We start from the raw sequence: 24,474 nt of genomic DNA on the forward strand, positions 1-24,474 counted from the left end.
AATGTATTATACAATTATTATAATTGTAGAATTCTAATTTTAAAAACGTGTTTTTAGTAAAGTTGAATGTTTTCTACACATGCTTGATGCATCAAATAAACAATGACACCATGTGATTCAACACCCAAAATTACATGTGTTTACCAGCTGTTTTATTAGAAAAGTTGCTGTTTTAATAAACGTTTTAAAAAAGAAAACAAAAATGTAACCGCACATTTAAATTACTCAGCCAAGCATCTGTTCCTGGAGTGACAGATCAGTCATCCCCAATAATCCAGCTAAACAAGTTTTTATTGTGATCAAATACATATTTAGCTTTTGACTTTTCTACATAGTAAACAGCGTAGACACATACCTTTACATAGTGACATTTTACAGTAATTACATTTGAAAACGCTCACCAATTCTTCCTGAGATCAAATTAAAAAACACTTTCTCCACGGCTCACCTAGCTGCGGTGTTGTCGCTGCAGTCTGACCATCATTTCCTTCTGAAGCCAAGACAATCCGGACAATCATGTTAAAAGCAAGACGGCTCGTCTCCGCCGCTTTCATCACACCCGTTTATTTGAAACCCTAAAATATATTAATTCTGTGCGAGCAGTTCTTTCAATTTTCTCTTTTTATTCTTGTGGCTGACGGCGAGGTAGAGAATATTTGGCCTTAAAAAGAAACTTCATTACACTGAAAATAAAATATTTACAAAAAAGTGCTTTGAAATGCGTTATTATTTTTCTTTAAATTAAAATGATATAATATATTGTCCTTCGATTTATAATCCTAAATATGAATGAAAAAACTGTTGGTCATGACGTCTCTGTTTAACCAGATTTGCTGATTGTGTTTGGTTGAACATCCATGACGAAAAATATTCGCCTCTTATTAACATTAATAAAGTGCGTCATTAACTCAATCAGAAAGTAAAAACAGACGACTAATGGAGGTTATGAACTTGGTTTCATTCACATCCAAGTGTAGGCGGATCACACTCCTCAGCCTCCCAGGCAAAGTCTACTAAGGGGTCCTAGAGAGGAGGCTCTGTCAGAGAGTCGAACCTTGGATTCAGGAGGACGGCGGGTTCGACCGGGTCGTGGAACTGTGGATCAGCTCACAACATGCGTTTTGTGGATATGGAGATTCAACCGTGTCCCTCGGGGAGTCCTGTAGGGGGCGTGTGTCCGAACAGTGTTACAGCTTGATCTGCAAAGCTGGTAGTAAGTTGGATTCATTCCAGGGCTGGACTCTGCCAGGGCTGTTCTTAGTCGAAGTTGAAGTATTTTCCTGTCTTGTTTAGAAGGAGACTGCAGGACAGTCTGAAGAAACTATGATAGGCAGAAGACAGTCCTTGACTCCTTGCTAAAGCTGCTGCCCCTGCGACCCCACAGTGGATGAAGCAGTAGAAAAGAAGTTCTCTAGAAGACACATTCCATTTATACATCTTTTTGCCTGGGCGAGCCTCCAAATCCTCCACTGACTACAAGAGCCACTTCACACAAGCGTTTGCTCCTCTCGGGTCACTAACTGGATCAAGAATTAATTTGTCCGGGATCAGCGTTCAGCAGGTCACTGGAGTGTCAGGTGGAGGAAAAACCCCTCGAGTGGTTCCAGTTCACACGTTGGTCTCCAGGCCCTGCAGCCGGTCCATCCTCTGCACGTTGCGTTCAATGGTGGCTTGACATGTGATCGCTTCGGCGCACTCGGCCAGGAACCATCCTCTCTCGCCGTCGCGCAGACGCTCGCCCTCCATCCAGCCTGAGAACAAACAAGAACTCTGATGAAGTGTGTGACTCGTCTGCTCTTCTTGACTCTGCACCTCTTTTGAGATGAAAGCCGGTCGTCATGGTTACCGTACAGTATTTACACATTAAGCTAAGATGACTCTGAATTTTAAAATAATTATACTATTTTCTCTTATCAAGCATGTGTTTATTTGATAAATTATTTTAAATTATATATTTCATAATATATTGGATCAAACCGATGTATTCTTGGATCATTTTTTATATGATAAACAAACTAAACTATTGATTATGCCCTCCAGGATCATGTTCTTTATAAAAGAGAAATACATTTTAAAAAAGGCAGTTCTCATGAAAAAATGGAAATAATGTGCATTGAAAAAAAATAAGTTGGAAGACTTTTACTTTTATTCATGTTGATGTATGAAAGGTTTATATGCATTTAAAAATAAATAAATATGAATTTTTTTTTTTTTTAAAAGGTATGTGTATATGCAGCTATATGTTTGTAGATTATTGATCTTTTCTTTTTACATTTTCCACAATGGTGGTTTAATGACTCATGGACTAGAACTCTCTGATCTTCACGACACAACCTTGTCTGGACGACCAGCCAGAAAGGTCTGCGAGAATCACGTGACCACGGACTGCTCTAGAACAGTGGCTCAGAGACAGTGTTTTCATATTAAAGGATTAAAATAGATTTTTTTGTGGTAACCAGGAGCATAAAACAAAAACTGAGCAAAGGGTTTTTGAGGTACTGTGGAGCCAGAAATATATTTTAACTTGCGTATTGTTTAATTATTACAAATGAAAACTAAAGATAAGAAATTGTTTAACACAAGTCAACTGCATAGGTAAATATTCTCCGTTTTTAAAATAAAAAAGGTGAAGGACATTTATATATGTAAAAGTAAGAAGACAAAAATATTACAGAAGGGTTTCTTAAGGAAAAATTGATAAATATGAAAATACTATTTTTGATCACTTTGTTATAAGCTCTCCGTATAAAAATCACATTAAGCATTTTAAATAATGTTCATACGATGTAGAATTGAAGATTTTTTTTTAATGTTTAGGTAAAAATAAATTACACAAAACCTAGAAGAAAAATACAATTGTTTAAAGTAAAAGTGAACGTTTTTTGAACATTACAATTTGAGTTTTGATTCATCTTGGAACTAAATTAGACTTTCAACAAATGGATCGGTGAAAACTAAATATTAGCGATTAATAAAAGTAAAAAGACAAAGCTATGGTATTTTACCATCTTCCACAGTCTGTGACACTAAAACTACATCGGCTATCTGGAGAGACAACTCATCCGGCTGCTTGGACGTGTACGTTCGGATCACCTCGACCTGCATGGCTTCTGGAAAAAAAACAAAAAACATTTTCAATAATACTTTTTACTAATAGAAATCTTGCTGATTAAAAATATAAATATTGCTGAGATTTTAGCAGCGGCCACAAGATGGCGCCAAATGCACGTTTGTAAAAACTCACTGGTCCTGTCTTGACACTTTTCGTTGTTGTGACCCAAAGCACTGACCCATCGAGCCCGTTCATTCCTGGAGACAGAACATGAAACACGTAAGAAGAATGGAGAGTGAGGCCATATATACTGTATATAAAGCTAAAAGTCCTCAGCGTTACATATAGTCCTCAAATGCAAAACTAAGTTTATGGGAAATAAATGCTATATCTTGAGACAAATGTCATTCCCAGCTTGAGGCAGGAGGGGTTTCAGTTTATCACAGAGCCTAGAGAAGAAGGAGCGCCACCTACATGCACAGAAGGACACTTAATCAACAACAGCGATAACAAACAAACTATAGAGAAGATAGATTTGATTCAGGACCCTCTCGCCAAAAAACAACTGTTTTCTAAACTAAAAAAGTCTTCTTTAACATTATACTAAGAGTGTGAATTAAACATAATTAATTGACTAATTCATCAAATTTCAGGATCTATTTTCAAAGTCATGAATAAACCCAACTTCAGACTGATGGTGTAAAGATAGGAAACTAAAGTCCCTCTCCCTCATCCTCTGTTACGTAACAATGTTCAAGTGTGTTTTGCTCATAGAGCTGCTGTGTTCCACCAGCAGAGCAGCACCAGAAGACGAGCCCAGGGTCACCGGCAAGACAAGCCCGACATGTGCTCGACAAACAAAGAACTGAGGATCTCCAACAATGACTTTGTTTCAGCCACTCACACAGAGGACACTGTGTGATCCCGGAGTCCGATTTCCCGAAGTTATGTCACTGCGAAGGTCAAAGTTCAGGCCGTTTATTTGTCTGGCATCACGTAGCGTAGTGAGACAAAGGTTAACTGTCGAGTCACCAGGTCGGTCACTCACGAGGAGCTCAAAGTGCTGGTCAACACCAGATCTAGGGTTTCATTTCCACGGTAAATACAGACACACCTGTGGTGAATGTGAGGAATTTCACATTTGAGTGAATCCGCTCCAGCATGATATGTGGTTTCGAAACGTTCTTTAACACAATAACTATTATTCTAATGGTGACAGAAATGACTGGCCTTCCTTAAAGAAGCGACTTTAGACACAGTACTCAATTGACCCATTTCACAGCACACCATCAAATTAATCTAAATATATACATATATATTTATGTCCTGTTCACTGAACACTCGTCAACCTCAAGCCGTCCTGCCAAAATATTTTTGTGGCCAGCAAGCGCTTTAATACTAGTTTAAAGTTCAACAAGAACTCGTTCACCTACTACGAGAAGTTGAATGGATTTTGTGCCTTAATTGGAAAAAGTGTCTTTTAAGTTTTCTCAGTGTAGGCCTCGGACCATTCAAATTTGTTGTTAATTCAAAACTGGCATTCATTGGCAAATTCACTGCCTCTTGGAATACTGTTTGCGGTCCCTTCACTCGACCACAAGGAGGTTTTGTCGGTTTCATTCCCGAATTTGAGGTCTAACGATTGTACTGAGGAACTAAAACATGCAGTTTAATACACATTTACAACAGGTTATCAGTGTTTTTGCTGGTTATTAACTGGTGAGCAGCAGCAGTTTGAAGCCATACGAGTGACAAATCCATAAAACATTCCTTTCCAGACTCTGATGCAGATAAACCGCAAAACCTGGTCCAATCCTTTTTTTTTGAGTAATGCTGTTTAATAAAAATTGAGAAAACACAACTGCCTTGTTTAATAATCATTAAGAATGTAGCTCCAGAACTACACGTCACATTCGATCCTCAACAACCTTCTTGCAAGGCCATCAAAACTCTCAGTAAAACTTGGTTTGTCTATTTCTGCGCCAGAAATAATGAAACACACTCATCAAGGCTTTTCTCTGCTCTACTTCTCTCCCTTTGATTGAACAGACGACTAATGTGCAGCACTTCTATGTGTCGCGTCGAGTTACATCACTGTGGTCGCATGAATGAACACAGGAAGTTTGCCGGCCACCCCCCCAAAAAAACAACTGCCTGTTGTCTAAATTATGAGAAACTGGATTACAGGGAAAGAAGCAACATGTAGGGGGAGGAGCAGTCGTGGGAAACAGGCGGTTTAATAATGTAGACGATGCCTAGCAACTCTTGTGACAATGAAGCGTCGCCGGGGGACTACAGTTGCTGAACCACACACACAAGCTGTGGCCCCGAACTATCAAAAGAGTTGTGTCTACACGGGAACAACAGGCGTCCCTCACCCAGAGAGCACCCAAGGTGGATCTACAAGTCTTGCTGTTCCGAGCTTTTGTTCAAGAACTACAAAACAATAACAGATTCTGGCTCGAACCCGCGGGTCGTTCCAAGTAAAGCATGTGGTGTTCAACATGCGTTGGAAATATATTAGAATCAAATATATTTAATATAAATGATAGAATATAAACTGTCATAGTATAAAAACAACCAGGAAGAAAATATTAACAGGAGAGAAACATGGATAGAACTAGAACTAATTAAAAATAGTGATTTCATGCAAAAGGAGTAAAAAAGACATTATGAAGTGTATACTTTTGTTCCATTATACTAACTTCATCATGTATTTGATCATCTTTATCAACGTTGTCTAAGTTGTTGGTTTCACTCACAATCAAAATTATCTTGTTTAATGTCTTTATTCATTATGACTTTAATATAATAATAGCAAAACCCTTTCAAGAATACCATCATTTGTTGACACAGATTGTCCTACAAGAAAATCCTGCTACCAAGTTGACAAAAGTCCTGACTCAAGCAGAGTAACGGTGAAAGTATTTTTTGCCTGAAGAGCAAACACAAAGGGAGGTTCTCCAACTAGGAATGAAGAAGAACTGGCTTCTTCGCATTTTAAAACACTCCTCAACAGAGACTTAAAGCCCAGCAAACAATTAGAGTAAAAACTGTGTGCTCATGTGTTTGGGTTTGCCTCAGCGGCGCCCTCTACAAACTCCAATTAGAGCAAGCAAACCCTGACTGAGCTCCAATGTACGACAGAACGTCTTTGTGTGCCTCAGTTATACAACTTTAAACAAAAGCACTTTTTAGGAATCATACAGCTAGTCCAAACCTTATGATAAAAAAGTGTGCCCATATTTGATAACATGTTGCTAGATTTAACTTTGTTTGGATGCTTCATACAAGTTCTGTTTCGTTACCCATTTAAATCTGGTATGCTAGAGGAATTATATGTTTGAAATAGACGTAAAAATTAGTTTCATTATTGCTAAAAATATATATAAAAGGTAACTTTACTTAAAAAAGTAGTTTAATAATTCACTTGAGTAGTGTCTTGAACATGATTAGCCTAGAAATTAGACAATAATCGGATGGTTTCCAGTCGCCAAAAATATTTCTGTTAAAAATATAATGTGTCGAATAGAAATAATAGTCACTTCACCTATGTTTAAGAAACAAATTAAGGTTGTACTATCAACTTAAAAGTTGGGTAGATAATCAAAATTTCAGATTTCATTCATTCATCTTTTTCTTTTTTTTTTAACGTATAAACTATAAAGAAACGTTATACAATTTTATTTGCTTTCGACATTTATGCTGGGAAACACTCAACTATGGGGACAGCCATGATCTCATCAATGTAGTGAAACCAATTGGACACATCATTTGTTAATATAAAAAGGGGAGAAAATTAAATCATTCTACGTCCCAACAAGAGGTCGAGGCTATAGTGTAACCAAAGATCCCTGTGAAGCAGGGATGGAGCACAGGAATGTTGAAAGGGGAGCTGTAGGATGCAGCATAGCTTCTTCTTTGAGCTAAAAGCCTATTAGGCCACATAAGTAATAAAGATACAAGGGTAGATTTGTCTTTCAGAGCTATAAAAGGAACTAGAACCTTTTAGCTTTTAATCATTTAGTTTTTGGACCTGCTTTCTTGCAGCAGGACCAAAAAAAGACTCGAGCAATTCATGAGAGAACATAAACCAACCACATGCACATTTTAGTAACACACAAATATGACCCAGCAGGAAACAGGTATGTAATGTAAGAATGTGTTTGCGTTGAGCACGCGACCTAAAGATGTTTTTTTATTGTATAAATTACATTGTAGCGATATCTTTCAACGACAACATACAAATCGGTTACTTACAGCAACTCTGTGCCCAAGATCATCTGCACCTTTTCACCTGAATGGTTGCTACGGAAACCCAACTTGAATAGGTGGTTGGTCCCAGCCTGCCGTGAGCTCAGCATGCCGGCAGAACTCCGGACGGGGGACAGGTTGAGATTCTCAGGCTGGCTGGATCCGACCCAGATCTGATCCCTCAGAGCGTAGTCGATCACAGTGTAGCTGTCCTCGCTGGAAAACAAACAGGGATGTGTATCAACGACGACAGATTCACATTTCAGTGATTATTTATGTTTTTGACAAAATGTTACTGTAGCATAATAAGTCTGGACTGTGAACACATTTAACAAACTTGATTGGCTAGTTCATACGTTGAATTAATACATGAAGAAGACATTTGCGTGACCCTTGGTTGGCCATAGACGTTATTGTTTGCGTAGCTTTCGAAGCAGTTTGAGGTTAGCGAGATACTTCTTACCAGAGACGATGGATTCATCTAAGAAAATATAGGGTATGATCAAGTTTTGGAACAGGTTCCGAGACATGCTGTCTGGATACCTTTAACTAAACCTGTAGTTTTTATTTAAACCTTTTTAATGCAATTGCTACTGTGAGTCATTAAATCATTGGAGAAGTTAGACATTTTGTAGTTCCAGAGCAAGGAAGTAGTTAAAAGAGGCCTTACTTTGTTGGAAACTGCCTAATAATACCACCAGATTTTCGTTGTGATGCCGGGAACAGCTAGAAGTTCTCACAGTTACAAAGCATTTGGAAGAATTTGACTTGTTTTTGTGTTTGTTTTTTCATAAAAAAACAACGTGTTTCTTTTTGAGAAAGAAACTTTGAGAAACTTTTAAAAGACAAGTTTGTTTATGTCAATAGACCAACGATTGTATGAAAAATAAAGATATAATCTATTCATTTGAACTTGCTGATCAAAAAATCAGAACTACTGCTTTCAATCTCATCTGCACCTCAGTACAGACAATTAGAAACATCTGGAGCACATTCTAAAACATGCGTGTGTTACGGATGTGTGTACTTCAGGTACTCCAGTTTAGGCCATGTGTGTTTAATTTACCAAAGACTGGAAACGGAGCCGAGCTTGAGAAGCTACTGGTCAAAAACAACACCGCTTTGAAAAATGTCTTAAACACACTAAGAAAATACATTCATCCAGGAGCTGAGACGGAGTGAGATGTTGTGATAGTTTTAGGAGGTTATTAACAAGGGTCAGCTGCCAAAAGTGGTTTGCTCCGAGTTATGGAAAAGGATGAGAAGGAGATGAAGCAAATAAAAGGTTAAAAAGAAAATTCAAAGTCACCTGTTGTGAACTTCAAAACCTAGATAGAACATATATTGACAGAAAATACAGGCTGGATTGACTATATAATCACTTGTCCACTGTGAGTGGAACTTTTCTTTCATTACCCTTATCTGAAGATAAAAAGATTCACTGTTTGCCGTTTCATTTCCAAGCTACTGGATTCCCAGGGAATGTCAGCGCTCCGGTGATTGATCCACTTTAGGGGAAATGTTTGGAATTCCATTGACATGCAGTCAGAGAAAGGGATGGTATCCCATGTTGAAGCCTTCTGTAGTGCAAATGTTCTGAAAACTACTTTATTGTGTAGAAACCCCAAAGTTGTAATTGAGATGCAGCATCTACTTCATATTTAATGGAAGGTTGACACATGAGATCACTAGTTGTATCACTTCAATCATCTCTACAATATAACAATATGACCCGGTGAAAGAGCAACTTCGCCAAAGGGCTTGGTTTATTGATTTATTATGTCTTCTCATGGGTTTCAGCATTGAATCTGTGACAAAGATAAGGAGAGACATTTAGCCTGTTCACACTTCCAATATTTAATTCAGGAGTCATTTCTAGTTTGAAGAGGACAACAAAGGATTAATGATGCTCAGTGATCATTTTCATTTATTGTGTTTCTTCTTTTTTTTTTTTATTACCCACTCCTACACAAGCTTCCATCACTGGGAAATCCACTATGTTTAGACCACAAAATTGTAAAACAGAGGAAAAGACAAAAATAGAATGCATCCAGTAGATTTCCATTAATCCCAGGAAATGACAAAACTAAACTTGCACAGTTATGACTGTGAGGATGTGGAGGGTTTGCACTCAAATGAAAACCTAAACAACTGGATGTTTAGACGATGCCCAGGACTGAGCAGGAAAAGCATGAGGAGACAGCTGGTATGGACGGTTACGCAAGCGTTCCCTCTGGACAGATAAATAAACTTCACGGAACAACCCAAATCTCGACAGTAGCCTACAAGTCAAACACATACTTGTGTCAAAATGTTGCTCTTTTCTAGAGCTAGCAACACAACAGAAACATTTATTTAAATCTTTTGAATAGTGGATTCCAACATTAAGGGTGTTGTTAACATTTGGTATGCAATGCAGTTTCAATTTAGAGTAAATTGGTCATGCTTAACTGTCATCACAGTAAAATGCTTGCATTAATGTTACATCAAAGTAGTTCCCATCATCATCATCCTCATCAATGCAAATGACTGAGTTGCCACAAGATTTAACAAAAAAGAAATGGATCTTTGAACCTACAAACATGTTTCAATAATCTGCTGTAGTTCAATCATTCCTTCTTAATAAAATAATCTGCCATTAAATTTGATGAATTGGCCTAAAAGCAAGTGAGCATTAAATAAACAGCTCAACTTTAAAGGAAGGATCAGGGCTATTAAATTATCCAGTCCATTTTGATTTGTATTCTGTGGGGCCTGGCCAGCCCTCACTTATCCATGGAGTGTTTTTGTTTTTGCTCGTGCAGATTGCAGTGGAGTAGCGTGCCACAGCAGGGCGCCTAAGAACGAATCAATATTATATCAGCTTCTCTAGTTCAGACAAACCCCGGCTCCCTCATTTCTTTTTGAAACAGGCTGAAGTAGACTACAGTTTCAGATCAGATTCCCAGAAAAAGACATGGAATGTTTCCCTCTCTTGCTTATTTAATGATCCCATGGAATTCTGCAAGTTAGTATGGACAATCAGTTCCAGACAGAGAGCAGTGGATAGACTGGAATTCGATTTGCTTTGGCACAAACATGCATGCACGGACACACCCACATTACACATTAAATGAAAACCACATTATTGCAAGGAAGCTATCAATGACTGGCTTGATGCTGCTGATGAAGAACAGAGGAAGGAAAACTAAAACCAGGCCGCGCTTAAGGTTTTGGAGGATTGATGGCAGAGAAAATTGAGACCTGAAAACTGCAAAACAGGCTCAGACTGATGTGATTCACCTTAGGAAATGATTAACTATGGAGATGATTGTGAGAACACAGGTGGCTTTTGGCAAACATCACCCTGTAGTAACAAACATGTTTCGTTTAAACTGGTTACTTTAAAGCGCTCTTCCCAAACCACAAAGGGTCTTCAAAAAAACTTTCACCTTGAACATGTCAGCACAGGGAACCCAAAGAGCAGCTTCCTACCTTTTCTTTTTTGTCACAATGAGGACGTCGTTGAAGAGGAAGAAATAAACCTGTTGCCTCGACATTCGCTTGGAAAAGATCCCATTCTCTTCCACAAAGGCGTTCAGCTCGCCTCTCTTGACCATCCATCTGGAGGAGGACACCAGGGGGAACGGCTGGAAATACAAGCAAAAAAACTGTAACATTTACTTTGGTGAATATCATATGAGAATTGGTCAATAGATGCGGATCTGTTGATTCCAAAGGGATCAATGGATTTAAGACTTAAATTGTATTGGTTAACCTCCACACCAGATCTACACAAAAGAGCAACTCTTACTAAAAAGGAAACTGTGGATATATATTTTTTCCTATATTGCAATTTGTTCAGACAATTATCATCTGAAAATGTTCAACCACTTTTCCGAACTCTATTTCAAAACATCAGAACATGCCAAGATCATCACGAGGGTCTAGAAACGTCTAAAGTTTGTGGAAAGACAGAAAACAGCACCATTGTTTTCTCCGTCACCGAGAATGCATAGCAGAACGAGAGCCGAATTACCTGTCACATAGATTAATGAAGAGCATTATTCCGACTTAAATTCTTAGTAATAACACTTTTCTGAATTACAAATGCCATGCAGGAATGGTTTAACAAACACACCGTGTTTCCTGGGTCACCAATCCTTTTCTAATCCAAGGGGACTGTGTGACCCATTCGGCTACCATTAGTTTGTTACACACTTCTGAAATTACACGTCTAGTTCGGGTTTTTATGTCAAGTGACTGCTTGGTCGGAGGTGGAATTTTTCCTGCACTTTAATGTTGTTAGCTTTATAAAAACAACAACAGCAGATGTATTTTCTCCATCCAAGCTTCTCTTGAAACTTGAAGAAAAGAGTTCCTGACATGCAAAGATTTAAAGGCAAATTCAGATAAGTCAATTATGAAATCATCAATCACCTTGATCTTAAAGTCCAACTGAGAATTAATGGTATACATCATCTCTGTTCTTTCCATGGTGCGTGCTCCCTCGTTACATTTTCGCACCACCTGTAAAACATTTAGGAACATTGAAATCAAACAGTCTGTTTGATTATTCAGACACAACTGACCTTGCTAATGGCTTGCAATGCTTTCTTACACTCTTCATATTGAGGGGAATCTTTTGGCGTTTTCTGACATATGGTCTGCAAGAGATATAGAAAATAATTTATCAATATTAACTGAAATCTTTTGGCAGTTTTTGGAAAGAGGAAAGAAAAAGGTTATAGAGATTCTTAGAGCACTAATAGGAGACAATATAATGAAGGGACAGAGTAGATCAATGAGTAGAAACTGCATTACAAAAAGAAAAAAAAAGCAGCTTTATAAAATGATGTTGGGTCACTGTAAGAAAATGATAAGGTCGACATTATAGACAAACAATTAAGCAAGAGACAAAGTCTAGGAATTCCAAAAGCTGCTACTTACATCCATGAGCAACGGCAGACGGGTGATCCTTTGCATTGGCAGAATGAGGAAGGAGATCATAGGGAGATTCCTGCAGTCTGAGTGGGCCTCTATCCTGGACAGAACTTCCTTAAAGGCTGGATTCTTCAACCTGGAAAGATCAATAACTTGTTTTGTATCTCTCTAGTCAATGATACTGCAGATCTTCGATAAATATTTCAGCACAAAGTCTAAAAATGTTACTCACAGCAGACGCTGAAGGGTTCTCTGCTGGTAGACCTCATTGGAGCAGTAGGTGACATACGGATCGAAGTTGGACTGAGAATGTTTGAAGACAATATCGCTGATGTCATTGATCACAACGTTATGTTGGTGTATTTCCTCCAATTCCTTAAAAAATCTGAAACAAGAATAAATAAAAAGGAACTAAAATGGCAGCGTCAACACAAACAGGCACCCGTTTTCAAATTATTTCAGCTTGTGTGTAGAAGTGGAAATCTAAGTGCCAGGAAAAAAACAAAAGGCCGAGACAGAAGTTGTCCAGGATGTAGTCCAAATTAAGAGTTAAGGACTAAAAGAGTATGAGCATCTTTGAGGTCAAAGTAGCTGAAGGACGATCAAGCCTCAGGGATTAGTGTTATAAATGTTTTATCTAAATAGATGAGATGTCACAAAGTAAAAATATTTTTTTTTTCCATCTTCTTATGAACTCTGTGTTTTTCTTGGATATTTACGTCAGACATTTGAGGCATTTTAAACGTGGCTCAGAACAATTGAAAGAAAAATTCAGTGAAAAAAGGCAGATTTTGAAGAACAAAAGTAATCAATTACGCATTTTGATAAGAGGCAACAAAAGATTCTACATTGGCCTCTCTTTCCCACATCCAACTATCTGTTTACGGAAATATATATTTTGTCATCCGAGCAAAAAAATGTGTTCTTTATGACACATATGTCGTTTGATTAATTCAATGAAATAAGCAGTTCATGCTTTCATAACAGTGAAGAAATGGCAATAGGTTGCATGAATTACATGTGCACACAGAAGTTAATCTTTTCTGCTTCTAAAAAATAGTTTTTTGCATATGTAACGTTAACACAACAAACAGACCTTTGTCAATTCTTTGGACTCAACAGGTATCAACAACTCAGTCCACAGAAGTAAATAACAAATCATGGAGGAACTCTTAATCCCAGCATGAAATCTATTGACACAAAGACAAATGCACAGTCAGGTGGGCAGGAAATACGGCCATCAGATTTCTCTTAAGATCCCAGAAGAGGAACTCCAAGCCTCTCTAAAAAGACTTAGCCAAGCATTTGCCATAACAGAGGCTTTTCCTCTTGCTGAGAACCCCCAAAAGGCCAGTATAACCCACCAGATGGACAACATCAAGCGAATAAAAGGATTTAACACGTGATCCAAGGTGACAAACAGGAAGGGTCGCAACACTACACAAACTGGCCTTGACAGGCTCACCCTAAAACAACTGTTTGCTCACCAAAGGATCTTCACCTATAAACTCACCCTCGACTATTTACGGAGTGAAGAGTTTTTGTTTGACTTTTGTAAACGGTGAACTTTTTTAAGAAGCATAACCACACAGCATAACAGAAGACACATGTTGCCCGGTCTGCTGGTCTCTCGTCAGAATCACTCGGATGGACTTAGTTAGAGAAATAAAGTCATGTGAAAAGTAAGAAAAAGAAATTAGAATGTAGCATAATAAGAAGAGTTCGATAAAAATAAGAAATAGATCCTTCAAGCAGTGAACACTGTACACAATTATAAAGTACATGCCATGTTTGCTTGACGCAGAAAATGTTGTCTAAAATTGGGTCCTAATATCAGCAACCGTTTTCCAACCCAAATACATTATTAATATCAAATTTGTCTTTAATTTTTCTGTCTTGCATTCAATATTTTAAACCACATATGGTTGTTAGAGAAGAGACTCAAGAAGAACAATCAGTTTTAAATTCAACAATTAGAATAAAGCATGCACGATCTAGGGCTAGAATGTAGGCCAGTGGTTGTTTTTTTTTTAGTCTTCAGTACTGTAAAAAGATTTCAAATTCCTACATTGATCTTGCGAGAATGAAAACTCCCAAATTCTGTTGGTTATAAAAAAATAAAAGTAAACGTAAATGGACATGTTTTTGCCCATGTTGCCCGTGTTTGAATGTAAACTATTCATTCTGGCTCTCTGTGAAAGCATTTAGGGTTAAATATGTTGTTGAGCCAGTGCAAACACCTTTTTAGTTTTCTGCCTCCCAAACATAACATATTTATGCATAACGTTTTTTATACAGATACTTTAAATAGTTAGGAATCTACTAAACTTTATTTTACCTGTCACGTAAAATTTTACATTTAAATGGCCTACCGGGCAATAATTTACTAAATAAATACAATAAAATGTATTTTTATTATTGCATTGTTTTATCCAGACGTTTCCCCAGAACATGCATTTTATCCATCAACCCATTCAATGCCTTCCATTGTCTGAGGCTGGGTAGTGTAGGGAATATGCTCCTTATGACCCTTTTTAGCTCTATGGGGGGAATACAAAGGTTTCCATCACTGAGAGCAATCATCTCTACTGAATGTTCTGGGTCTGCCCTGGATTACTTTATTAGAGAGTTATACAGGTAACCAAAAGAACTAGGGTATATTATTTTTATAACTCATCTAACATTACTCTCCTCTTGTCTCTGCACACTTACTTTTTGCTGGACTCGTGGACGTCTGTAATGTTGGAGAAAAGATGGTGGTGTTCAGTTTTGGTCATCGTATCTATCAGCTCTGCAGAGTTCTTAAACATCCGGATCAGGATCTCCAGACTATGAAGGTAGGAATGCTCAGAAGAGAGTACCTCAAAAATGGCCTGAACAAGAAAGAAAGATACTTACAGTTCATCATGATAACTTACACAGTAAAATAAGGATCTAAATATCACAATTCATACCTCTTGTCTTTTGCGCTCCTCCTGACTCAACAGTTCAGAAAGACCACTTTTCTTCACCTGATACGACAAACACAACACATGATATGGAAAGGAATATCAATCAATCTTTCAACAGATTCTATTCTTAAACATCAGAAGAGTGTTATATTACAATAGAATTCATAATCCAAACGTAGTTGCAAACATTTTTTGTGACTTGTTGAACGGTTACATTTATAAACAGGGACATGTTTTAATCATAGATTCCCAGTGAAGAGTAAAAAGGTTTTTCAGTCACCTGATGTGCTGTAGTTGAAAAGGTTTTGGCGCAATGTTTGGTGCATAATTGTTATTATGTTGTATTCTAGCCCAACTAGAAATATTGCTAAAGAACTTTAGCTGAAAATAAAGTTCCTAATCCTGATGTCTTTAGGCAATTACTCTGACAATGGTATGTTTTAAAAAAAATATATCTTCTGAAAATATAAGTTGTTTAATTATTTCTTGTTAGTAATTAGTTTGGTCAAAAGAGAGTCGACCAGTGAACCTGAAAAGCTTCATATCTAGTTTTGACTTCATCAGAACGACAAACAATTCTCATCAGAGACAGCAATAGCATCTAAAAAAAAAAAAAAGGTAAATTCTGCAGTGGTACATTAAACACAGTCCATTCTATCAGCTGTCGCACAGATGTGAATAAAATAACTCGATCATGACAATCCTAGTCAAACAGCTCAGACGGGATAGTGGTTTACTTGAGGCTAAGTAGTTGCCGGTTCAATCCCAGCTTTAGATATGATTGTGTCATTGTTTTCCCAAGACACTCAACAGTGCTGAACAAGCAGAGAAGAGGATAAGTAAGAACCAATTTCTATGTTTTAAGAGGATCTGGTCAATACCATTATACTTTCAACACAGCTACACACTGATTGTTAGATTACAATTATATCACATCATTTTTGAAAAAGTCGTGATAGCACATGTATTTTAAATGAATCACTTAATTAAAAAAAAAATTAAACTAATTTAGCAGTACTTTAAATGGTTTTATTTAATGTTTCCAGTGGCTTTCATATTCCTGGAGTTATCCTGTTTTGCAAGTGTGAGTGGTTTGCTGAGCTGAACTGCAACAATTTGGACATACAGGATCTGTTGTTTAACCATCAGTCATACGTTATGAATGTCAAATAAAGACACACGGATCTACCATTTACTTTACAAATAATAATCAAGATATAAATAAAGATGTTGCTAAATGCAGCCTTAAGGGGTCACGAGCCAGTGTCTTTTTGAGCAGTGTCCCAAGCCCGGCTAAATGAGGGTTGTGTCAGGAAGGGATTCCGACATAAAACTTGTGCCAAAACCAAATATGAAAACTATGACTTCCATACAGGATCGGTCCTTGGTGCCGATAACCTACAGGTTTACAATAGAAATTGGGCTACTGTGGGTCTAAGGGGGAGAGGAGGAAGGCAGGTTCAGAAACAGAGAGAAAAGAGGAAAGGCAAGAGTCTGGGACTGAGAGTAAGGACTTCGAATATTGGGACGATGACAGGAAAAGCTAGAGAGTTGGTATAGTATTTTAGGCTATGCCACTCAGTGGGATGTGAATTAGAGAAAAAAACATTCTGGAGTGAGTTGATGTGATGCAGAATATCCCCAGAGGTGAGAGAGTGGTCATAGGTTCAGATTTCAATGGACATGTTGGTGCAAGAAATAGAGGTGATAAAGAAGTGAATGGCAGGTTTAGTATCCAGGACAGGAACACAGAGGGACAGATTGTGGTAGACTTTGCAAAAAGGATGGAAAAGGCTGAGGTGAATACTTTTTTCATGAAGAGGCATCAGTATAGGGTAATTTATGAGTAGAGGTAGGAGCTGTAGACGATGTAATCTGAAAGAAATGAGTGACCAAAGTAGTGGTGGGTGAGAGTATAGTAAGTCAGCATAGCAATGATGGCTGAGAGGATGAATCTGGAGACAAGAAACTGTTTCCTTCAACTGAGAAAAATCTCTAAACTTAGAAAAAATTGTCACAACACGATCTGGAGCTTGAAATCCATGCATTTGTCTCTTCTCATTTAGACTATTGTAACAGTTTATTTTTATGTCGAAACAAGAAGTAACTGTCTCGCTTGCAGTTAATGCAAAACACTGCACCAAGAATTCTGACCCGCCCTAGTAGAAGAACTCACATTTCTCAGATCCTTAAAACTCTTCACTGGCTGCCAGTTTCTTTCAGGATCAATTTTAAAATTCTGGTTCTTACTTTCAGAGCTATTCGTGGTCAGGCTCCTCCTTACATCAGTGATCTGATCCAGCCTTACATCCCAGCTCAGGCTCTTTGGTCTGTGGATCAGAATCTACTGATGGTTCCGCGCACACTTCCAGACCAGAGCTATTGCTCCTAAACTTTGGAACGATCTTCCTCTCCCTCTGTGTTTGATGAAGCCTACTGACTCCTTCAAGAAACATCTTAAGACGTTCTTATTTGTGCAGGCTTTTACCTGACTTTCTGGGACTCCTCTGTATGTCTTAAAATGAAAAATGAAAAAGAGCATGAAAGAGGTGACTACTATGAACCATGATGAAGCAGAGATTAGTAAAGGTGAAGTGATGGAGGCACGAAGAGGATGAAGAATGGAAAGGCAGTTGGTCCTGATGATATACCTGTGGAGGTATGGAAGTGTCTAGGAGAGGAGGCAGTAGAGTTTCTGGTTAGAATATTCAATAAGATCTTGTGAGAGAGTGAGGAGACGCCTAAGGAATGGAGAACAAGTGTAACCGAGCCTATCTTTAAGGATAAGGGAGATGTTCAGAATTGCAGTCACTATAGAGGGATAAAGTTCATGAGCTTATGAAGTTAATGAAGTTATGGGAAAGATTAGTGGAAACTAGACTGAGGGCAAAATTCAGAATTTGTGAGCAACAGTATGGTTTCCTGCTTAGAAAGAGTACTACAGATCCAGTATTTGGTTTAAGAAAGTTGGTAGAGAAGGTCCGAGGAAGCTGCATTGTGCCTTTGTAGATCTGGAAAAAGCTTATGACAGAGTCCAGAGAGAGGAACTATGGTACTGTATGAGTAAGTGTGGAGTAGCAGAGAAGTATGTTAGACTGATGCAGGACATGTATGCCAACTGTGAGACAGCGGTGAGGTGTGCTGTAGGTGTGACAGAGAAGGTGGAGGTGGGACTACATCAGGGTTCAGTCCCTTCTTGTTTGCAGTGGTGATGGACAGACTGACATATGAGGTTAGACAGGAATCTCCATGAACTATGATGTTTGCAGATGACATTGTGATCTATGGTGAGAGCAGAGGTGGAGATATGCTCTAGAGAGGAGAGGAATGAAGGTTAGTCGCAGCAAGACAGAATATATGTGTGTGAATGAGGGGAACCAGGTGGAACCATGAGGCTACAGGGAGTTAAGAAGGATTTTAAGTATTTAGGGTCAACAGTCCAGAGCGTGTTCAAGCTGGGTGGAATGGGTGGAGAAAAGTGTCATGGGTAATTTGTGATACAATAGTATCAGCCAGAATGAAAGCAAAGATATACAAGACAGTCTGGCACTGAGGAAAAGGCCGGAAGCAGAACTGGAGGTAGTGAATGAAGATGTTGAGGTTCTCTTTGGGAGTGACAAAGATGGATAAAATCAGGAATGAGATAATCAGAGGAACGGCACATGTTAGATATTTTGACAATAAGGTCAGAGAGGCCAGAATGAGATGGTTTGGTCATGTACAGAGGAGGGATAATGAGGATATTGGTAGAAGGGTTCCGGGGTTTGGAACTGCCATGCAGGAGGTCTAGAGGAAGACCAAAGAGAAGGTTTATGAATGTAGTTAAAGAGGACATGAAGTTGGTTGGTGTGAGAGAGGGGGATACAGAGAACAGGTTTATATGGAGGAGGTTGATTCACTGTGGCGATCCCTGAAGGGAGCAGCAGAGAGGAAAAGAAGAAATAAAAAATTGTTTCCCAGACACTTAGCATCATCTTTGTCATCAGCTTATAATTATAATAAAACCATACTATAAGGGGTGTTTATACTACATTTAAATTGGACCCTGTTTCAGCACGACAGGAGGCAGCAGTCACTTCTTCAACAAACATGTGGACAACATTGGAGAGCATTCTACTCATAATTGTCCATTTCCAGTCCATAACTGGATCATTATGCAATTCAGTCACCACCGTTTTCTTCAGTAGCAAAATGTATTTCATACTTTTAGGCTAACAAATTCATAAGAATTGTAAGACCCTTGCACAAGATGGCTCCGATACTTCCTGTAGGTCTGTTAGCCGTCTTTCATAACCCCCTCCCCTTTCGTCTCTGCTCTAGATGTTGTGCTACTTTGACAAGGCCTGACTGAGAGAGGACAGATATGGACGCCTGCCAAATGGGACATGACGGCATTCTTGAGAACCTAAGCATTCCAGAATACAAGTTGGTTTTGTTAGTTGAAGTAACCTCAGACACACTGTAGATCACAACCTTTAAGCAAATCTGTGAGCCACAGATGTATTTTCACTATGTTTTCAATCAAATTAGGACATTCCTTTCATTCTAATTTTCGGTCTGAATGCGTATCTTACTTAGTCATCCAAGGCTTTAACCCGATTGATAAATATAGATTGAAAAGGCAACCAATCAGTGATCATGTCATCATGGTACAGAGTTACATAGCTTTTTAGTATCTGGAATTCTTACCACACTGAGTTGGCTCCATGAGGTTTTGATGGGTTTGTACTGCACCACAATGCCGTTATCGGGCTCCGGTGCCTTCAAATCCGATTCCTCATCTGAATCGTTGTGCAAAGCCTTCTCTTGATAGTTTTGGTACAACTCCTCTTCTGAAGCACATACTCAATTTTACAAGACATCACAATAGACCCACAAAAGCAGAGCTTTCACATACCTTCGCTGTCAAAGGTTGGCTGACTGGTCAAAACCTTTTTCCTGTCTGGACTCTGGAACACAAATTCATCGATGTCAAAGGCAGATTGTGTTAAGTGACCTGGTGTGTACTCACTTTGGTCACCTTTTCCTGACCTGCTGCTTCTATGACCAGTGACCTCTATTAGTGACCCTGAGCTAATCAGAGCCATTGTCTCTGTGTGTGTCCCAGCGCTCGAATTACATCATACCTTCTAACAACGAAACCATCTACCCATGAAGAACATTCACTTAAATATTCAAATGGATATCCTGAGACTTACTGTAACTCAAATTAATGTTTTTTCTAGATAGTTAAAGCACAAAAATACTCAATTAACTAAGCTATTGTAGCTTATAAAAGTGAAACTTAAGGCCAAGGGGCCAATTCGTTTTTTGTGGGTGAAACAGTAATATAAATTGCATCAAATACATGTTGCTATTAAAAGTAACATAGGTGACAGTTTTTAAGCTACAATACAGGGGCTGTTTTTCCGCATGATCTCAAGAAAATTGATTTTTTTGTATCACAAACAACAAAAGCTTTTTCATTCTCAAATTAGCATTTAAGATTAAAACTTGGTATGTTGTCACACACTGTTTAAACTTCCTATTCAATGTGAGTTATTAATAAATGTTTGTCTAAAGCTGCCCTCTGATCAAGATAAGTGCCACTACATTCAACAATCATTAAAGCTGAAGTTATTTATAGGTAGACTTAATGAATTTACAATATCAACCTTCTTACCTTGATGATACCCTCCCTGGTGGACTGTGTTCCACGGCCGCCGGGTTGGGCTGTCTTTGGGGTAGCAGGTTTTGCTGTCCCAGGACTTGAATGTGTCTGAGTTTTAGGGCCGGTGGCTCTTGAATCCTTCGTTGGGTTTGCAGTGGAAGAACTTTCAAGACTGACTTCTTCGCTAGTATGCAGAGGGTTTGGACAGACCTTCAAGTCGAGGGAAGTTTCCCTTGGATCAACTCCACTTACAACTGCCCTTCTATACGACGTACTTCTGAGACCTCTTTTTAGCATGGCAGGGCTTGTACCTTCCCCATCAGCCCCCTCTGCCGCTCCTGTAGAAAAGTAGGCACCACTCTCCACCATGCTGCGAGTTTTTAGTGAACGTTTAGAGCTTTCCATTCCTAGCAGACCAACCAAACCTTGTGATCCTACTGGCTTGCTCTGACGTGTATCATGTGCCAAACCCTTGGGAATAAGCTGATGCGTGCCCATCTTCAGGGCAGCTGGACTGTTGGTACTCAGGACAATGGAAGGACCAGGGGAGATAGATGGGGATAGGAATGGGGAGGGAGGGGACATTGTTGAAGAGGAGGATGATGAGCGTCTGGTGTCTTGAGAGGAGGCTGGCGAGGTTGGCGACATTCTGTGAAGCACTTGTCTATTGTCCGCGGGCGATGGGGAGCGGGGTGTCGAAGGGTCCGAGGAATTGAGGGAAGAGAGGGACGGGATGCTTGAAGTGGAGCTGTGGGATGGGTTGAGTTTGCGTCGAACAGGAGGAGAAGGACTGGATGCAGATGAAAACAGTTCACAGTGGTTAACCCCATTATTCAAAGTATCCAGGGGATCGAGTATCGTCTTGTCTTTCGGTAAACTCAGGCTTGTCGGCTTTAAAGGATCACATTTGTCAGGCCACAGCGTTAGTCCATTGCTGGTCATTCCCTTGTTGTAGTCCCCATTACGACCTCGGTGGTCCAGAGAGGCAGACCTACCCTCCTGAGACCTGAATTTATTAAAAGCGAAACGTCCGTTGGAAAACTGTCCGATGCTGATACTCCGAATAACTCTGGACTTCTTGGAGGGCTTGTTTAACACATGTTTGAGTGTCACAATGTTGCTGCTGGCACACGGAACAGTGACAACTTGTAGTCTTTCGGTGGTCTGACTCAAGGTGAGAGAGCACTGGTCCTCTACAGGAAAATCTGACACAGTCACCCCTTTAAGGTAGTAACTCTGAGGTCTTGGCTTCCTCGATTGCTGGGGACTAGTGCAATTCGCTGTCCTTCGTTTCCACAAAGGAGTGATGTTATTGTTCGAGAGATCTACATCATTGCCGAAATCCATGTTGCTGCAGTTGCTTTATAATTCCCTTACATAACCTGCTGCATCACCCCTGCAAAAGTCAACACAAACAAATAGTAAGTAAGTAAGTAAGTATTTTTTATTTATACAGCGCTTTTCCAGACCAGGGTCACAAAGCGCTTAAACAATCAAAACAATATTCAATAAAGTATATACTTTAAAGGTCAAGATAAAACTGAGAACACAACAGGAGTTCCAGAAAATCAAGGAAAAGCCTGAACAAATAAAAACGTCTTAAGATGTTTCTTAAAGGAGTCAGTAGTCTCCATCACTGCAGTTTACTCATAAAGCAGGTTTTACAAAAAAAAAAAAAAAAAACGTCTCAGGAATTGGAAAAGAAAAGTCGTTGGTCGTCAGACTGTCGTCAAAGTCGCCAGAAAGCACTCTTGCTTTGTATTTTATGTTGCGCGCAGAATATTTCCTTATTAAATTAGCTATAACATATGTGTTTGTGACAGAATACAGTGAAATCTCTGTAATTTGAACAATATTAAAACATGTCACCTGACCCTTGATCAACCCTGGAATTAAAAAGGCGATTTACCTCTATATTGGTAAACCTGCTGCAGACGGTGTTCACTGCGTCGCTTTGGAAGACCCAGTATTCACGGAATTGAAAAAGCAAACAATCCAAAGTGAGTAGAGACCACATGAGCGAAGCGACGTTGAGCATGTCTGAAGCTCTCCAGCTGAACTGAAGAATGTGTAGAAGGGGAGGAGTAGGAGAAAGGAGGAGGAGGCGATTGGTTGGTCAGAAGTTTTTCTCCAGAAATACTAATGCTAATACTTTGACATTTTACACCAACCAAAAATGGAATACATCTATTTTTCAAAGAGGGGATGTTTTTTACGAGGTCATTGACCATTTGTATTGACGACAGAATGCTTTCTTAAGTAGATATGAGCCTTAAAGGGACAACAGTGAGGACGGGTATAGGAGTCTGATACGTGACCTTGTGGACTGGAGTGAGAGGAACCACTTGCAGCTGAACACCTCAAAGACCAAGGAGCTGGTCTTGGAGTTCGGGAGGTCCAGGACAAAGCCACGTACAGTGTCCACAAGAGACGACGAGGTGGAGATAGTTGATAACTATAAGTACCTCGGTGTGTGGCTGGACAGTAAACTGGTCCTGCAACACAGACCATGTGTATAAGAAAGTTCAGAGTAGACTGTACTTTCTGAGGAGGCTTCAATCATTTAACATCTGCAGGAAAATCCTCTGCATGTTCTACCAGTCTGTGGTGGCCAGTGTCCTGTTCTATGCTGTGGTGTGTTGGGGTGGAAATGTGTCCAAGAGGAGTGTCAACGGGTTGGACAGGTTGATTAGAAGGGATGGCTCTGTGGTTGGAATGAAGCTGGACTCACTGGTGACAGTTGCTGAGAGGAGATCACTGGACAAACTACTGTCCATCATGGATGATGACAGTCATCCTCTGAACACTGTCATCAGTGAGCAGAGAAGCATATGGAGTGCACGAATGCTCTTTCCCAGATGCAACACTAATAGACTCAGGGACTCATTCATTCCTCCGGCTATTAGATTTTACAATTCTGAGTTCGGGGGCAGGAGTGGAGTAAAAGTATCATGAAAAGTATATCTGTTCTATGTGACCCTGGTCTGGAAAAGATATACAAATAAAAATGACTTACTTACTTACTTACTATGTTAGTTTTTGTACTTTCTCTTTGTTATTTTTCTTTGATCTATGTTCTTTATCTTTAGACTTAGACTTAGATTCTTTCATCTTGTTCTTTCTCTTTACTTCTCTTTGTTCTTGTTCTAATTTTTTTTGTATTCTTTTTTATGAAAAATTGCTGCATTTGCAGTGGATAATTTGGAAAAAAAACAACAATTTCCTATAAATATAAGACATATAAAACAAAAGTCAATATCTTGTAAATAAAACAACAGAATAACTTTGTAATAGAACTAACAAAAATGTACTCAAAAAGCAGCAAACAGCTTATGAACAAGCTGTCATCCATGATGGTGAACCGGTCCTAGCCCAGGACACGATGACAAATACACCCACAAAAGAGGAGAGATTCTGCCGCTCCTACACCTTACACTGCTGTCAAACTAGAAAATAAGAAATTTATATATTCAATTATTATTATTTAATTTATTGTATTACTTATTATTTTGTGATTATTTCCAATATTTACTGAATGTCTTAATAGTATGTGTATGTATGTTCATGCTTCTGAAAACTGTAACTTTCCCCAATGCAAGTGAGTAAGTAAGTCATTTTTATTTGTATAGGGCTTTTCCAGACCA

The 24,474-nt window shown here is 38.9% G+C and overlaps 1 protein-coding gene across 2 annotated transcripts; it reads right to left on the minus strand.

Moving 5' to 3' along the window:
• Nucleotides 1–603: 603 nt before the first annotated feature.
• LOC148076100 (rho guanine nucleotide exchange factor 26-like) lies at nucleotides 604–22,880 on the minus strand. Of its 2 annotated transcripts, none has more exons than XM_087795817.1 (15): nucleotides 22,740–22,880; nucleotides 20,843–22,226; nucleotides 20,078–20,129; nucleotides 19,870–20,009; nucleotides 15,184–15,240; nucleotides 14,942–15,102; nucleotides 12,462–12,614; nucleotides 12,236–12,365; nucleotides 11,878–11,952; nucleotides 11,726–11,815; nucleotides 10,781–10,935; nucleotides 7,313–7,522; nucleotides 3,245–3,309; nucleotides 3,006–3,110; nucleotides 604–1,751 (listed from the first exon to the last, which is right to left on the minus strand). In XM_087795817.1, exons 2-15 carry the CDS (start codon nucleotides 22,175–22,177, stop codon nucleotides 1,609–1,611), a joined length of 2,871 nt encoding a protein of 956 aa, XP_087651943.1. In that variant the 5' UTR covers nucleotides 22,178–22,226; nucleotides 22,740–22,880; the 3' UTR covers nucleotides 604–1,608. The 2 variants fall into 2 exon arrangements, with proteins under 2 accessions (XP_087651943.1, XP_087651942.1); XM_087795816.1 differs by having other exon boundaries at nucleotides 19,870–20,012.
• Nucleotides 22,881–24,474: the final 1,594 nt, after the last annotated feature.

The sequence above is a fragment of the Callionymus lyra genome, chromosome 7 (assembly GCF_982586985.1).
Source record: "Callionymus lyra chromosome 7, fCalLyr1.hap1.1, whole genome shotgun sequence".
Taxonomy (NCBI): Eukaryota; Metazoa; Chordata; class Actinopteri; order Syngnathiformes; family Callionymidae; genus Callionymus; species Callionymus lyra.

Excerpts from the sequence above, each read along its gene's own strand:
- LOC148076100 (XM_087795816.1), bottom strand. The coding sequence starts at position 22,177 with ATGGATTTCGGCAATGATGTAGATCTCTCGAACAATAACATCACTCCT. Across the intron at positions 11,953-12,235 it reads GTCTGCCGTTGCTCATGGAT|ACCATATGTCAGAAAACGCC; the intron begins GTAAGTAGCAGC and ends TATCTCTTGCAG. Across the intron at positions 3,111-3,244 it reads AAAGTGTCAAGACAGGACCA|AAGCCATGCAGGTCGAGGTG; the intron begins GTGAGTTTTTAC and ends TTTTTTTTCCAG.